General features: G+C 32.1%; 1 protein-coding gene across 10 annotated transcripts in view; it reads left to right on the top strand.

The window, feature by feature from the left end:
- The first annotated feature begins 8,500 nt into the window (after positions 1-8,500).
- The window catches only part of LOC148615887 (hemicentin-1-like), a 72,774-nt gene continuing 62,297 nt past the window's right edge, over positions 8,501-18,977 (top strand). For 3 of the 10 annotated variants that reach the window (XM_088582497.1, XM_088582495.1, XM_088582496.1), the window contains exon 1: positions 15,281-15,427. In XM_088582497.1, coding sequence (XP_088438623.1) covers positions 15,375-15,427 — 53 coding nt within the window. In that variant the 5' untranslated portion in view covers positions 15,281-15,374. Of the gene's footprint in view, positions 8,620-15,279; positions 15,499-18,977 lie in introns of those variants that run through there. The other 7 variants (XM_088582503.1, XM_088582502.1, XM_088582505.1 and 4 more) reach the window with 5 other exon arrangements.

Here is an 18,977-nt window from a genome sequence, read left to right as displayed (position 1 = left end):
ATCTACTGAAATTATACGGTTTAAATGATGACTCCAGTGATAAAAGTTGACTGATTGGAATGTGAAGAAACCAGTTTTAATTGAAGAATAAAGTTTAAAAATAATTGAATCCTCTCGGTATTCTATAGTTACAAAGAATACAACGTGTCTTTTAATTGTCTCTGGATGATTTTGTTTTATATCACATTTTACTGTATTATAATTATTCTTCTACAATCTTTTCATGTAAAAGTGGTTGTGAAAATTGAACTTATCCTTACAAATCTAAAATCAATATTCATAGTTTTATAACAGAGATGTAACCAGATTTGAGTAAATTCTTTAAAATGAAATTAAGTCTTCTATATGAGCATGTATATATATTAGAAAGACTAAAGCACCAAACCAGATAATATTTAGACATTACCTATAGTAGAGGGGATAATATATATTATATTCGTATTCAAAATGCGAGGAAAATACACATAAAAAGACTTTTTGGGTCTACATATGACCCTAAAACATACTTTCTAGCGTCTGCACGAATCATTTACCGAAGTTACTAAACGTGTCATTACTTACACTAATTTATTCGAAATATGAAAAGCAAATTTTTAAAATAGGAAAAACATTGGAAGAGTAATCAAGAGTACCAAGATTTTAGCGTAAATCAAAAAATGCAATCCAGGGATAAAGACTACACAGGGAAAACAGACACGTACAACAAAGAACATGAATATTCTTAACTGATTACTGATTGATTTAGATTCTTATAGAAATGAACTCGTAATATCGCGAATACCGCTAACAGAACAAGACATGCTTAACCTTCTAGGTAGGAATGCTTAATTTGTGTATTTGTTTTATTCTGTTCTCTACTTTGTGTATGTAGATCGTGTTTCCGTTTAGGCCATGTTTCTGGTTGTGTCGTATTTGAATCAAACCCGCTGTTGACGCTTCGGTATTTTTGCTGGCTTTTCTTCTTAATCAAAAAATACTTTCTGAATCTGACATTGTATTTGTGTTATACATGGTTTTTAATATCATTTATTGATATGTTTGCCCATTTGACAATTCGCCGTAGATTGTATTTGTTGTTTTTTTTTAAGTTTTGTGCCAGACATGCTGTTTTATAATTAAATTTAGTACTATGACATCATCTAAGTCCATTTGTATGCAATCTGTGACTAAAAAATACAAAATCTTAAATATTTATCATACAGTGAATAGCATGTTTTATAATATGACACTGATGAGGAAGATGGCTTTTCTTTTCTTTAGAAAACTTGTTTGGAGACTAGACTTGATGAGTATTATATCATGTACCCCTATTTTTTACAATAAAATTAAAACTTTATTTAAGTAGAGTTACAACCCGTGAAGAACTTGATTAATGTTTGTGTCAACTTGACATTGAGGAATTATATTTGTCCATTACAATATTCTTATAGTACACATTTAGTTATTCTGGTATATTTATTACAGTTTGAAAATGTTTGATAATTTAATGTTGTACATGTATAAGTATGGAATTAAAAGCTGACCCAATATTTCATATCTTGTTGTTTGATCTTCATCAAAACTTATAAATGAGTAGAATTTTTTTCAAAAAGTGACTTTTACATTACAAGCGTCTGGACATCTTCTCGTCAATTTCAATCCTACAAGTAGGATTGTTTAAAGATGATACGTCATCTACATAGCGGAACCGGAGATCAAATGATCTTGTTAAACGATGATCCTTTCTTTGATAAACGATGTTCCTTTCTTTGGAATAGATCTGCTATGAAATCAGCCTCAAAGAGTAAAGGAATAGGTCAACAAGTAGAGGAGCACAATTTATTATCGTTGGAATGCCGACCGTTTGTTGAAAAACGCGTCCACCACACTGGGCAGATATGTTGTAGATCAAATCTTTTGAAAACAAACACTTCAGTGTATTTGGTAGATTATTTGAAATCGTTTTTACAAAGTGTGGAGGATCTCTACCAAGTACTACATATCTGTATCTTGGTGCACCGTCTTTTTGGAGTAACAACGATGTTTAATGTAAAAGTGTTGAATAAAACTGTCACTTTCAACTGTATGTAATGAAGAAAATTATTTTCATGTTTTGGCCAAATTTTGTTATCTTAAATGCGCATTTTTTAAGCATTTAAATTTCTACATTGGAATTAAATTTAATCATTTAATTTTTTGGTTAAATAGAATCACAAAAAATATATAATTTGAACCACACAAACAATTGTCATTTCACATAACATAATATAATCTAATTGTATAGTTTCCTTTCTGCATGTAAATAAAATTCTTTAGGTCCCATCAATACTTTGGTCGGTTTCACAGTTAATACTATGTGTATGTTTTCGTAATTAATGATGTTACAATGAAGTTTTCTTTAATGACGTCATAACTTACGAATATTTGTTCGCCATCAATACATTATGATGTCATTCATTATTATCAACTTTACACTCACCATATTTTGTGTAATCGGCCGTTGGTGCATCAGTATTCAAAACTCGCATTTTTATGGTTGACAATGCAGCTTCCCACAATAGGTATAACATAAAAATCTACGAGACGCATGATACAACAAATATAGGATTTTTGTCATTAACTCTAAAAGATTTATTTATGCAGTTCGTTCAAGATATTTTTAACATCAATCAAAGTTCTTGCTATGGGTCTAATCTCAACTATTTTGTAGCCTCAAAATATATGTCAAATTCAACTTAGAATACACCACACAAATGAAAACCCTATTTTCCCAATGCTCCATAAGAATGTTTTTGTTTTTTTTTTTAAATTAAACAGCACATCTCGCTTTGAGAACCCTGCAAATAGTGAATTTGTTTAAACAAGCTATGACATAGGTTTTAAGTAAACATTTTGTGTCTAGACGTTTAAACGTGTAATGATTTTTTCTCTGTGTACAAAAAGTCCCACAAAACTATAAAAAAAGAAATTTATAGAAAGCCAGTTATAACTGGTCATATATTCAAAAAGAACAAAGTAACAACGTTAAATAACAAAACATTGATAAAAAAGACACTATGATGAAATAAAAAATATAAATGGTACCATATATTGCAGTCTATAAGAACAAATAACAAAAGAATATTTCTGTCACATCTAACTACGGAAGCATTTTCTAACATGTGACGTGTGGTCTTTAAAATACGAAACTGTAACGAAACTGGAGATACGTCATACATTATACCTACTGCATTGCAGAAGCAGCAAGTTGTTTGGGACACTTTTGTATATCTTTTTTTTCTAGATTTTTTTGGGTTTTTTTTTTGGGGGGGGGGTAAATGTGTGTATTGCTTAAGCATTTTTATCAACCGAAAAACAGAGATGATCTTCACACTTAGTGTATCTACAGTTCAAGAACGGAAGATAATGAAATTAGAGAGCGCACAACAGTCTAAGACATGTACAATATGAACTTCCATAATAACCCGGAAGGAAAGAGATGAAATTCATTTGTTATATATTGCGATATTCAAAACTCAAATGAAATAAATGATAAAACACATTTGCTTAATATATCGTTTTAAAATTATACAGTAGATATACCTTGGTAATTGACAATTTAGTGTGAGTCACTAAAGCTTCGGCTATTTATGCCAAACAAAGAGTGTTTTATTTCAAAACAAAACTACAAGTTAATAAACGGAAAATATATGAAAAAGGAGCATACCTGTAAATGAATCAAAACAATATTTGCATAACAACTATTTATTCAGACTTTACAGTGTAAATGATGTATTTTGTGAAAGGGTTAAAAATCTAATCACACGACAATTAGACATATTAAAAAGTAACAGGTACCGCATGGTATACAAAGGTGATACAGACAGGTATTGTTGATGATTAGGTGCAAATTGTGGCGAAACTCGACCCTAAAGCATTAAAATGAGACGATGTGGTTTTCTTCCAATATATTTCAGTGATTTGATTTTTGTCAAACAGATACATGTTTGTGCATGGCAATGTTAAGTAGTACATTTACAAACTATTCAACTTTATTGCATTCCTCTTTTCTATCTCTAAGAAATGTGTGTTTTATTTCATAAACAAAGACTTACATCATTGCAATAAGAACTATACTACACTTGATGTAGTCTGACAATGGAAAAATGAACAAATAAGTTGAACTTCAACAATTATTCGTGGAAAAGTTTGTAAAAGTTTACAAAAATGATCTGTGCTACCCCTTTTATAAACTTCTGAATGAGCCTCTTTTTCTGCAATAACTTTTATTTAGAAAAGGATTATTAAATATTATCTTTAAAAAAAACATGAAGAAATTATTACAAGCAAACCATCAGCTTAAGATAGGCGACCAAATGAAAAATAAAATAAAACTTTAGCAATAGTAATCAAGAGAACTAAGATTCTGGCGTAAATCAAAAGAATATAATCCAGAGACAATGACCAGAGATAGGTAGAGTAATCATGGGGACCAAGATTCTAGCGGACATCAAAAGAATGTAATCCAGGGACAAAGACCAGGTATGGAAATCAGACACAACAAAAATATAAAGTAACTAAAATAATACACACAAATGAACAAAAGTGAATGAGGATAGGTAGGGTGAGCGTCCTCTGCTTTTCTAGAAACATCCGCTGAAATGCTCATAAAAAGTCAAGTCCGGGATAGAAGAAAGAGGAAAGGAATATTATGACACGTTGAACAAATAAGTTCTCATGGTGAGGATGGATACAACGTAATGATCCGACGAGTTCATGATGACGACCTTTAAACTTCTGTAGTGAGGACTTCAATTTTGTAGCAACATAACCCTGCTCCAAAAACCTGATTGTTAGAAGTCTAGCGCGATACAAAAAGTCTGAGTAGTTACGGCAAGCTCTGGTATAACGTATGAGTAATGAAAACTCCATAGGTAGGTGCTAAAGGAATGTTGCCACAGATGAAAGGAAAGTTGACAATTCTGATTAAAAAGTCTTCACGTTTGTCGTAAAGTTTGGTCATTAGTTTTCCTTTATCATCGATCCCTAAGTGTAGGTCTAAGAGGCTGACTTCACGGTGTCTGTGGTATCCTTTATCTCAAGTTCTTTGGGGTAGATGCGATTATCAAGTCCGCAAAACTATAACACATCATCTATGTAGTGGAAACTGGGATTAAAGGATCTAACTAAACGGTGTTTTTCTCTTTCTTATCAGATCAGCCTCATAAGAGTGCAGGGATAGGTCAGCAAGTAGAGGGGCATAATTTGTTCCAATTGGAATGCCGATCGTTCATTGAAATGCGCGTCCACTTCACTGGACAAGTATGTTGTCGATCAAAAATTGCAACATTTGTAAAACATCTTCTGTATATTTGGAAGATAATTTGGAATGATTTTTACAAAATCTGAGGAATCTCTTCAACGAACTATATAATTGTATCTAGGTAAGCCATCTTTTTTTAAACAACGATGTATAATGTTTTTGAGTCGGGAGTATGGGGAATAGAAGTATAGTGTTAAAAAATCATAGGTTTTAAAGCTATTATATCCTGATGATAAAAATATAGAATTGAGGGTCTCCAAAATATCTTTCGAAATTTTCAGAATCCATATGTAATTAATACCACTACTAGAAAACAGACACCCAAAACCAAGTACATAAAATAATACATGTATACAAAGTAACAAAAGTAAATGTGCAACTCGGACTCAAATACACAGCCTAACCGTGAAAACAGAAACCAAAGACGATTATATACACAATGTCGCGAACACAACTATATGTAAAAACATACATATAAAAACTGAAGATCAGGTATATAATGAAGGGCAGTAACAAAAGTCCGTATATGATTAACTGTTTATTTAAGTTGTGCTTAGTTTGTGCGTATTTTTTTCATTGTTTAATTACAGAATATGAAAAAAATGACCGTAAAATCTGACATTTTTAACATTCTATCTATTGCCAAAACCAAAGTACTTTAAATTCATTTTACAATGTAACAAAAGGCAATCATTTAATGACCAGTATTTTAAAGACACACAGTATTTGCGTATTCAACAATTCACCGAAATAAGAATCCCATGCAATTCATGTGCCCGGAAACTGTTCTTTTTTATCAAACGGTTGGGAGCTCCTGTCTGCATTTATTGTCATTTATGGAAGACTGGTATTTTAGCATTAATAAAATCTGATTAGTTTAGAATTTGTTAAGGACTTTTATTATAAGTTTGAAAAATTTCATGGTTCAAAAACAGTTCAAGGTTGACAGAATGAGTTCTATTGTTAACTTGTGGTGCACCCATTATGAAAGGCAAATCAAACGAATTTATATATAATGTTACTCACAAAATTTTCAAAACGTGCTTTGTCAATGTTAGAATTTACAACTTGCAAGTAAATTTAGTTTGGTAAATAATCAAAATTCAGATATGGTTTCATTGTTACGTACATTTGTACTACAACATTTTGATTTTTAATGTATGGTATCTGTGTTATGTGCCAATAAATTTACCATTACATATAAAACAACCCTCCTGCAATTGCATTATCAACCTCAAATTGAACTGGAATATAACGGAAACTATCGAGTCGACGGTAAAAATCTTTATCTTACGTTTCATGTTAAAACAAACACGGATAGTGTTAAATCACATGATGTGATTAACAGCCACTAAATGTCAATTGTCCTTAAAAGTTTATTTCAATAAATATTTAACAGCATATCCAATTTACCTTCAGCTGTCCAAATCCTTCTATTTTGCTTCAAACATTACAACGAAAAAACATTTTAAAGATTAAACAGTTTCCCGGCAAATTTTACCACAAAATTAATGGAAGAAAAATATCAAAAAATATCGGTAACAAAAAAATCGGTAACATGTAAAGTACTTTAACCCGTCGCATTTTTTTCGCCTGACCCTAGTCAGGTATTTCTGGCCTCTGTATGTATTGTTTCTATTTCACTTTTAGTTTACTTTGATGTTGCTGGAGTATTTGGGGAAACTATATCGTTGCACCCATGTATAATGATGTATAATGTAGTTTGGGGCCAGCTGCAGCCAGCCCTGTGGATTGGTTGTTCTTCGTCATTCAATGAAGACCCATGGGTCACCTTGAGTCGACATTTTTCTTCCCGGTGAGGCTGTTAACTCTTTGACATATTCACAATATCCATTCTCGCTTTATAAATACTCGCTTTTCGAAAATACATATCCCTTGATAACATTATCAGCTTTGAGAAGACATAAATATAGTCTATCATAGGGAGTGAGGATAGTTGCTTGATCTCGTAGATAGTTTGCAATAGCAGTCCTTCTATACAGATCTGATCTATGAGGAGATCTACAAATTGATGAAAAAAAACAAGAATAACAAACAAATAACAAACAAAAATTCAAAAAGAATTTGTTCATAGTTATTGTTTGAGAACATAAACAATATTTTTTATCAAATAAAGGTACAATTACTGGTATAACTCATAATCTTTTAATACAAGAATTGAGAGCATAAAAAATCTAACACAGCCAAAGACATAACAAAGTGAAACACCTTTACTGATGAACTCAAATAACCTAATGGAGGTGACAAAAAGAAGATATATATGAAAAACATGAAATTGCGGAGAAGAGTGTATATAATTTGATTGAGTGCGACAAATGAACCATCGTATAACCTTTATAAAAAATAGTAAATACAAAAAGAGAATGCATTTTCACTTGAAAACTTAAAGTCATAATTTCTAAAGCAATTATCTTAGCCTCAATGAATACATTTTAAGGTTGTTTAAAATATGTACTGTGAATGTGCAAAGTATAAAAAGTCATAAAAGGCATTCGTATTTGAGTTCAATAAATCCTCAATCACTTGACAAATGTCAATCAAAAAACTACATAGGAAATACTACTGAATTACAAATTGGTTCGCTGACCGTAAAACATTACAAGTAATGCCTAAAAAGACAATAGTTATAACAAAATGCTTTGTTCCAAAATTATTTATCACGGGAGCATTCACCAGTCTAATCTAGACTTAAATGAATAGCAATTAAAACAAACAATCGATGTAATTGTGTCGTATAGGGTTGCTCATTCTTTCTTGTACTACCACATATATCTGATGCTCTTATTTTGAAGGAATCAATTCTTTCAATTTGACTTAATTTAAATGTTTTAGATCCTGCTGCTGTACACTTGTGGCTTTTGACTCAGAAATAAATATAAGATTTTGTATTAATTTAATTTATGCCTTAATTTGATCAAACGCCTGTACTGTATGTCATCAGCTTCTAATTCCAAATTATCTGTAAATTATAAAACATTCAACCCTATGAGGAATATTTGGTCTGCCATGTATTATAAAGCAGTGTATACACTATGGATTTGTTAAAGCTGTGTAATTAAACACACAAGATCATAGTTGTACCAGTACAAATATTTCTGTAACAAGATTCCTGGTGTCGAGCGACGTGATTCAAAAGTATGTTTGGACCGTATCCACGTTTAAACAATTACTCCATTATAGCAATCGAATGCACACACCTAATCTGTATAGGTTTTGTAAACACAGCACATTTCAAAGCAATCAAGTGTGAACGTTTTTTTCGAATGTTCAATTTTTCGTAGGAGGAAGCTTTTTGTTGGGTGGATAGATATAGGAAGGTAGGTGTTAGGTAGTAAAAAATTGAACTAAGATTTTTTTTTTTTAGAGGGTGATTGTACTTATTCTTTCTTCTCTTTTGATTTTCTTAGTCATGAAACTTTAAAAAAAAATAATAATAAAACGCACATGCATAAAAATGTCTCCCTTCTTATTAATAAATATTTGGGTCTATGTGAAACATAAAAACAAGCTTTATATGTCGATTTTACGTACTAGAGAATAGAATAAAACATGTCTTATTCTTGCCAATAGCTTCTACTGTGTTTTATTAAAGAAGATGACAATTTTTGAATCATTTTTACCTATTTGAAAGTTATTATTATACTGACATCATAATTTGCTCAGTGACCGTTTTTTTTAATAGGTGGTCGGTTCGTTACTCGACTTGTCTTGCTTAGATTGCAGTAGTTACTCGGTGAAAATTAACTTTAACACGTTAATCGTGAAGGCCACTGTAAAATTTCAATAAAGATCAAATCTAAATACAGAATATCAATTTCTACTGGCCATTCAAACCTTGCATTTTTTCTTATGCTGTTTTAAAGGCATTTAAACAGTCTATTTATCTATAAAGGGGTGAACGGTATATATCTTATTCAGCCCAGACAATAAACTTCGTCAAATAAATATGAAGTAAAATGTATGCTTGTTCTACCACTTACTATGTGGTGTAAAATTTGAATATATATCAACATCAGATTACCATGTGCAAACCTGGCAGTTTGATTACAGAAATCATCGAAAATTACCCACAAATGATACTTTGTGGTGTCATCGTGATACGTTAATTATGTTACGGCTCCTACATCTTTTAGGTTAGCTTTAATCATATCTTTGACATGAAAATTGCCAATAAGACTATTTGGTTGAAAAGTTATTTTTTCACTAAATAACAGGACTGATAATTCGTATAAGAGAATGTATATCTATGTATTAAAGTGTTTTATCCACATTTTTGTCGGTCAGTTTGTTGAAATCCTCTATGAAATATATTGAATGCAATCTTTTCAGATACTTTAAAAACAGCGTTAATAATGAAAATGTCGCGGTAATGCAAGAGAAATAAGAAAATGAATACTGCATAAGATGATATTAAAGATCAATTAGAAATTCTAATTAAAGAAAAAAAATGCATGGACACTTCGAGAATTAAAGTCTTGTATTGTGTGACGTCTCTTATTTTATTGTGGTGGCTATGAAGTCTGTGTGTATGTTATTTTTTCATTACTCAAACATTTATAAGTCATATAAACCTTTAAAGTGAGCATTCCTCAGCCAATATAACAGGTTGTATTAGATTGCCAGAGGTAAAATTGTATATTTGGAAGGTCATGTCTCCCTGACCATACCACACATGTTTCAATGGAATTTTAATGTTGATAACATCTAAATAACATTTAATATCGTAAAGAAAAATGTTCGTCTAGAAATGTGTTTGTGCATTTCAAGTTGATCAGAAATGCACTGTGAGTAGATATATTGCATTGTGTGAAGAATGAGGATCAATAATATCAATAATATTGGAATAACTTTTTTGTGTTTACCTTGATATGGAAAGAAAGCTCTGCATGAAGTTCAATTTATTTGGAAATTATAAGGGTGCATGATTGGATTGTTTGTTGAATGGGTTTTAAAGAGAAATGTTTTCTGTTGTTCCATGTGTTCTATAATTCGTGACAAAATGCAGTTTTGTTGTTTTTGTTTTATTATCTAAAATCCAATCTGAAAACAGATTTCTGATTTGGATTATCACATTTTGGGCAAATCATTTATGAAAATGTTACCATGTTCTACCAATTTTATCATTATTTACATTTATATCTGCTTTTGAGTTGCAGTTATGTTAACCTGTGTCGTGTTTGTCCCAGTTTGTGGGGTGGGGTTAAAGACCTTTCATTACTAATCTCACTTTTATTCACTACTTTTTAATCGTTATTTTGTTATTCTTTAATTAAATTGAAAATTCCGATGAACTATTTTGATCACAAGACGCGACCTCCTATTGGTGATTTTTTGATCAAATTAATTGATTTTCTGTCCTCCGGATATTGACAATGGGTAGGGGTCAGTTATGTCAGATTAACATGCCATTAAGTTGCTTAGATCTATGTTATAAATTCGAATATCTAAACATTTTTTTTAAATAATCTGTTTATTTCAATTTTAAGAATGTTTTGACATTAGCAACTTTTTTTGTATTTTGGCATCCAGTTTCAGACAATAAAATCGAAATGGAGATAAATATAATAATCAAAAAGATAATAAAGTAGTTCTACAATTCATAGAGAAAGAGAGAATTAATAGAGAGTAAACGTCCCGCCCACTAATGAGGTAGTAAGTGACGGTAATTAACAATTCTATCGCATTGCTTATTTTGGAGGCGTATATGTCTATAATTGTTCACCAGTATACCAACTACATTCAATGTGACAGTGTTCCCTCAGGTGGATATATACGGAACATTATAATCCCATTTAGAAAGGCATAAAATTATGGGTAATATATCCAGCTAGATTGTCGATCGTGATAAAAAACAGTGGGACAAACTACTGAATACTACATTTTCGCTTGAGCAATAACTGTGGAATACTTATTTGAATGATTCAAACGATACTCTCATATTTGCGTGTAGGTTTAATTACCATTTTAGGTATATATAATTACATCGGCAGCTAGGGTGGTGATCGTTCACCTAAACCAGTTTTGTAAAATGTTTGCCTACTCATTTTGTTTGAAAGAATTGAAAGATCAAAAAGTATGTTGTGCTTAATTATATCTCGGAGACAACTAAGTAACATATCATTTAACTCGATCACAGCTTTAGGCTCCGATAGGTACTAAAACCACGAAACACTGTATCAACTATATGGGGCTTTTAAAACACTTTATGTTTTTATGTTACATCTGATTCATTTTACAATTAAAATGAATCTCAATTTGAAATTCAGATTTACTGACCAAAAACTTTCTGAAAATAGTCCGTTATTCAATTTACATCTTTATAAGATTTGAAATGTTTTATTGACAAGAGTGCATTATGTACTTACTGTATTATTGTCCAATTGTGATTTCTCTTGTTCAGTATGTTTTACTTTATGTTTATTCATGTGGTTATAATAATATTAGCACGAAATATTTAAATATCTGTGAATACAAATTGACCATTATGATTGTCCATTACGGTGTCTAAACCTTTGGTCGTGTTGACCATGCTTGGGGATAATCAGCGTGTCTCTATTAACTGTTTGCTTGACTTTATAATCGTAGACAAAATATTTGAAAAGATAACTTATGGTTACTAAACCTCTTTGTATTATTCACATAATAACATCATAATACGATTATCCTGAACGGGCTTACTATAGAGTTAGAATAACAGCATGGTATTAAACTGCTGAAGCGACAAAAAGTGGACCACCCATTTTAGTACAATCACGAACCTATATATTGAACTAATGCCAGAGGACTAACCAACGTCTCGTGTACTGACTAAAAACTACTTTTATTCGAGTTCTTTGTTCATTTTAATTTCAAATCAGTTACAGCATTTTATTTTCAATTAGATACATTTAAGACTATTTACGACTGATTGTGATGATCTGAAAAATACCCATGGATGGTTTTGAGCTGACATTTTTCATCCCGGTTGTTTTTGTCTCTGACATATTCACCTTATCTATTCTCGTTATATTAATGGAAATGTTCGAGTTAACCTTAGTTATGATAATTACTCGTTAAATTCTGACTGTTACATGTTCCCTGCATCATAAACTTACTTTACTGTAAAAATCAAATGTAAAAGAATGTATTCTACAAAACTCATATTACCACACTTTTAACCCCTATAAAACTTTTGGGTAACTTGCTGGTATTGAATTTCAAGCTTTCATTGTCGTTTTAAATATTTCCCCTAGTTTTTAATTGCAGTTATATTGCTTTTTGTAAATATTTCCTTTCTTGCAGGGATGAAATAAAGTATTGTGTTGCTATAATAAATCTTAGATGTTATTTCCTACGGTAGCTGTGTAGTGTAGTGTAAAGTGCCTTCTATAATGCGTTGTAAGCAGTTTCATACATGTAAATTGTGCATTTTAAAACACCGCGCGCGCGCGCGCGCGCGTGTGTATGTTGGAAGATTTTGAGAAGTTATAGCGTAGATTTTAAGATAAAACATACTCTAAAACATTTGTTGAAATGATTCAACATTCTTGACACTTTTCATTCATATGAACATTAACATGTTCAATTTCTTGTGTTGTTCTTGTAGCTTGTTTGTTGTACATTTGGTACTATTCATAGGGAAAAAAATATTTCTTTATTCTTTTTCGTGTTAATATTTAAAGATTTTTTTTACAAATTGACGTGATGTGTTCCGAAATAACTTACTAAGTCATGATTGCTGAAGCATACGTATAAGGCGTGAAATGAAATATAATTCGTGGTTGGTTGATCATTTTGCATTACAAAAGTTGTTCGACAAGTTCTTCATGTAAATTTAGAATAGCTTTGCATTGAATCAGTCAATAAATATTTAGTTTGATCAGGTGAAAATAGCTTTATAGTATATACACCGGATCTATTCGGGAAACTGTGCCATACCTAGGAACTTTGCTTGTGTATGATTTTGCTTTTACTTCAGACACGTGACTTGTATTTAGAAATTGTATACATAAATATAACTACTAGAAGACATGATACACATATAGGTCGTCAGGTTCAATATCGAATATTTCTCATATAACGATGAGGTGTTATTTTTATAAAATCGCTTAAAATACTTTCGATTTCATAATACATATATTTCAAGTAGTTTTCCTTGGTGCTTTTATATATTATAGACTTAGGGACAAAAAAGAAGAATCATATGTCAAATAAATAACAATTTTGAAATTTAGTTTCTTTAAACAGTTGAATACCTTAACGTCGTTGCCCTTGAAGGTAATGCTTCACATTTTCATCTCTCGTTTACGGGAACCTTGATAATTATTGTGTATCGAATTAAAGTGCCTTTTAATGTGACATTTTAATAGATAGCTTTAAAAGATGGAAACTCTTAATTCAAATTAACAAAGAAAACTGTTATGGGTCAGTGATTACAGCCGGACTAGCGAGAATAGGATACGGTAGCTAAGTACACCACACTACATTAACTTCAATTTCTATACACATTGGTTACTGATAATATTCTCGGTGTGTTTTTGGTGTTGGTTGGTTGTTGATTTTACCTAGTCGTCGGATTTTTTTTTCGGTTTTTCTTTTTTGTCCTTTTTATTTTAGAAAACTTAACGTGCCCGTGTTTAATTATACTCTTAATAGTAAGAGTAATATCTAAGTAATGATGACGCTTTTTACCTGTTTAAATTGCATTACAGAGCATGTATTTGGGCCAATATTGTATGAAATTTGTAGGATTTCTAGTTGTTGCGCCAAATAAAGCCGAATCGATATCACAATGATGTTTTACCTTGTTGTGTGAATCTCTATACACTTTCAATTTGACATTGCTGCCCAAGCTAATCACTTAGGCATAAAAATCGATCGGATTTGGTCATGGTGACTAGCTTTATGTTTATCCATCTTCATCTACCTGTACCAAATATATAATAAAATATTCATTCTGATCTATACAGTACGCTGTATAGTCTCAATAAATCGCTTTATAGTCTCTGGCGTTTATTTAAAGGTGAAGTTGGAATATTATAGAAGCTTTTTCAAATAATATATTACCTTCCCCTGTTTTCATTGATTTGGCGGGACCTGATCAAAATGTTAGTACTTGTTTCGTCACTCTACTTGATATAAGTAGTGAATTGTTTTTCTGAGTTGTCAAACCTATAAAATATCTGATAACCTAAACCGTGTCATTACACAATCTCGGGTTTGTTAAGACCTCGGGTTGGACATGTGCAGTCTAAAACATCTACCATGAAACAACAAGATACCCTCTAGTCATCACAATTAAATGTACCAATTTGTAATTATCAATTCTATCTAAGTGACTTCTAAAACTTAGCCTTCAGCTGAAAATTTAACTATGTCTATATCTTCATTAAATATCGTACATGTACTTTCGTTCAGCTTATTTTAAAATATATTTTATCGGTCACCAAGACTTTTTTCTTTAATCTTCGTTTTTGAAGGCTATGTATGCATATAATAGCTACCTAAACTGAACGATTTAGATAGCCATTTTCCATTTTTTATAAGTTTCATAATTAAACATTTGATACATTTCCACTTTATAAACATGTTTTTTTCTATATTTTTTGAGATTTTGTTGTTCTTCACACTTGTATTTAAAGACTTCTTTGCAATTCAACATATTCCTTTTAAAACTTGATATCCATTTCTACGGGAGCTAATTTATAAACGTCTTCTTGTGTATATTGTTATTGTTTACTTATTCCGAAGAAACTAATCAATGATACAATAAAATGAACCTACCAACTGTTAACTTTTTTTTAATTGTGTATTGAGAAAAAATATACAAATACACCCTCTACTGTCAATGAATAAATTAACCCGCACATTTATCTGTCTCATCAAATATTTCCTTTTAAATTAAGAAGTCAGCCTTACTGATCAGAAAAGAACCGGTTTTTGACGTCTTCTATAGATAGAACCACCGATTTACAGTCGGTTGGAGCGCCGGTTGGCTCGAACCACTTTACTTTACGGGTAAACTACACTTTGCAATCAATTGATCGCTATGCTTTACTGGAGACTAGTTAAATAGCTTCTACCTTTGGTTTTGATGTGGGAGGAACCTTTCAGGGTGGATAGTTATATAATTTGCTTAAAAATAAAGTAAGTTCTATGAGGTGTGTCATTCAAGATCTGTTTTTGAACTGAAAAGGATCTATTTCCACCAGATTACGGTAAGGATTTTTATTTTCAAAGATCCTCTATATTCAGTGGTACTAGTATATATTAGTATATCAAAACTAAGTAAAAATACAGTCTTGTTCCCTTTAAATTTTCTCAAATCGAATTGCTTGTTGTATTCTTATCCCTGTCTTTTTTTTTTTGTCTCCATGCTCTTGGGCATCTGTAGTCTCACAATATACACACATATATATATTGGGACGTTTTTATTGATTTACAGAAACATGACAGAACTACCTTGGCAATGGATAAAAAAATCATAATATTTACCGAGAAAACCGTTACGTTCTATCATGTTTTTTCCTGTTCTAGACGTTCGCTAATTACTAGTATTTACAGTATTTCCCTTTTCGTAGCAACTGGTGTTTGGTATGATGATTTTTTAATAATTGTTATCGTCAAGATAAGAATGCCAGTTTCTTCGAGTCGTTTCCTTTTTGTTGTATTGTGTTAAATATGTAACTAAGTGGCAGCATTGTGCAACGAATATAGGTCATTGGTGTAAATAAGTAGCTTTATGTTACTTTTGATTTTTCAGGGAAAAGGTAGTATTTTTGACAACGTTTTGAAACTTTTACCGATATAGTTCGAGTCATGCAACTGAAGGATTAGCAATAAGGGTGTTGGTGATACGCGTGAATGGCTCTAACGAATCATCAGCACTCTGTACTCTGATATGGCTGATTCTTATTAATGAAATTAAAATAGACATTAAACAGGTTTATTTAAATGGATTTTATGCATTTTTTTAAAGAATTAAGTGGGCATGTCAAGACATTCAATCAGATAGAATTCTTTACGATCTACCTAACCATAAAAAAAACTTTCAAAACTTGTCTTTACGCCTAATATTTTATGTCCCACTTCAGATAAAATTATTAGGAATTATTTTCTCAATACAACCGACTGCATAATGAAATATATAGTTGAAATAAATAGTTGATACTTTTCGTAGTAAGGGAAATAGGTATTTATCCTCATTCGTCGATGCCACGCCCTACCCATCATGAACTATTTTGCTCAGTCGACTACTCTAATATTAATTTGATGTCGTTGATATTGTTGTTGAACATTGTTGATATTGTTGTTGGACATTGTAGATGTTGTTGTTGTTGATGGTGGTACTTCGTGGTTTATTTGTTAAGTCTTTGTTTGTTTGTTTTGTTGGATTTTTTTTTATTTCACTGAAACTAAGCCGGAGATTTTTTTCACAAGATACAAAGAAAGAAAATTAGTCTAATGTCTGTGATTGAATGAAGAACGATAAATAATTTATTTACCACACAGCAAATTAACTTGTTGACAAAAAAAAACTTCTCTCTGTATTAACCAGGGGCGTAGCTGCCTATACGCAAATACGCAGTTGCGTACTTTCGGAAAAAGTAACAAAAATAAAAACACACATTTTAAAGATGAAATAAAGGTTATTTATCACATATGCATACCATGAACGTAGTATAGGCTCTGAAAAACTGGCACCAAAATCGTTAAAATTCAGGAGTTTCCCTCAGGGCTTTGCATTGCCGGACTCACTGGGGGCCTTGAGCGACCCCCCCCCCCCCCAAGACCCCTCGCCGTAATTTTGCGTACAACTAAAACAGGCCTAGCTACGCCCCTGTTAACGAACAAGTCCTGTATCTATATATAAGATTGAAAACCTCCATGGACAGTTGGATTTTAAAAGCTTAAGAAAGTTTCAAAGCTAGTCGTTCTAAAAGTTTGAATTGAGCAGACACTTTTTATAATTTACTTTATAAAAAGTCATGAGTGAGTAACCGCCACACGTGGTCACCGCCTCTCCAGTCAGCGCCCAATCCCCTCTCCCTCCTGAATGCGAATTTTTTTATTCGTAACTGCCGTAATGGTACTTGCCATCATTGTGTTACTTTCATTACTTTAAAAAAATAAATAGGTATGAATGCGAGTGGACTTTTTGTGTGACAAAATGGTCTGTATATGAAAAATTTGTAGTAATTCTATAAATAATCGACTCGTTCCCCTTCCGCTTATGTACCCCAGCAGACGAAAAACAGCTCCGCATGCACTAACTTCTTATAACTGTCATCGGACATATTAAGATGAAAAATTTGGTAAATAATCATTCAGAGCTGAAAAATGACCCACTAAATTCACAATACGCAACAGTTTTTCCATCATTGAAGAGCGTGTTGTGACTGCAGAAGTTCAATTGTGGTGGTTGACAGTCGCATTCACTTGGTCTCATTGGCAACCATGATGATTGGGGGTTTTTACGGTTTTGACTATCCTTACGGATCTCCCATGACCACCCCTTACAGGAATTTTGTTAGTAAATGTCTGTAAATAGTAGGAGGTAGCAGAGCCTAGCCTTTGGGATATCCGACTGAAGAGCTCAGTCAGTCAGAGTATGACTTACTAGGGGCTAGGCTGCTCAGTTGATGGCTGGCCTACTCCCAGATCCCATGTGGATCTGATAGTGTTTCCCCACTCTAAATGTTTGGGAGTACCTCAGCGTGTAGAGTGATTGGCAACCATACAACATCTCCTATTTTTTTATAACAATCTCTAGACTATAGAAAAATGTCCAAATATAAAAGGAAATGCCAATTTCTTAAGGATCATATTATTTGGTTTAATATTGGTGGTAGAAGTTGAACATGTAAGTACAAGTTTAGATGTACTATGCAGAAAATTGATGTTGTGAAATGATAACCAATCTGCCTAGTTGTTCCACATACTCAGAAATGAAGCTGGCTAATTCTACATTCAGGTTGTTATTCTCCTAAGAAACAATTCGTTAATACAGTCAACACTAACTTCATTAATTGTGGAAAGTTCTGCTGGATGTTACTCCTTTCAGATTGAATTCAGGCTCTTGGTACTTCTAATGTCATTCACTTCACTCAGCAACTTTTGTTGCTTGGTCGTTAAAGCCCAATAATCAATCAATCATTTTCTAACACTCAAGTCAGAGTTTTAAATCTGTGTTAGTTGGTAAAACACCATGCCACTTGTACATGTACTTATCCATGGTGAAATTTGAGTGTTGCGCCCACCCATCTTGGACATCGTATATTCCAGTTGTTAATTTTGTACGGAGACTCACTGACCTTGCTGTGAAATTATCCTAGCAAGGTGAAGTTAATCTCATTGATCTCCACTGACATTATGGACATTAGTATCCAAGCTCCCAGGTCACTGACCTCCAAAATTCATGGAGGACCCCTAAAAATCGCAACAGGGGAGTCGGCAGGACTTGTGAAAATTCTTTATTCAGTCGCCAAAATCTATACTATTAAAATGAGTCTGTTAACAGACTACTGCTTAACTGTGACGACTGAATTTTTCAACACTGTAGTAACAAAATGCACATACATAGTTTTTTGTTTCTGTAGTCATAACATCCACCATATTTAGCTTTCAAGGGTCAGAAATATTAAAAAAAATCTTATTCCCTTAATTTATTTGCAACTATAACAGCTTGAGTGACCTT

The sequence above is a fragment of the Perna viridis genome, chromosome 5, assembly GCF_037379345.1.
Source record: "Perna viridis isolate PV_CMFRI_1.1 ecotype Kerala chromosome 5, ASM3737934v1, whole genome shotgun sequence".
In the NCBI taxonomy this organism is placed as follows: domain Eukaryota; kingdom Metazoa; phylum Mollusca; class Bivalvia; order Mytilida; family Mytilidae; genus Perna; species Perna viridis.
Note: the sequence above shows the minus strand (reverse complement) of the source record. Positions and strands in the feature narration are given on the sequence as shown.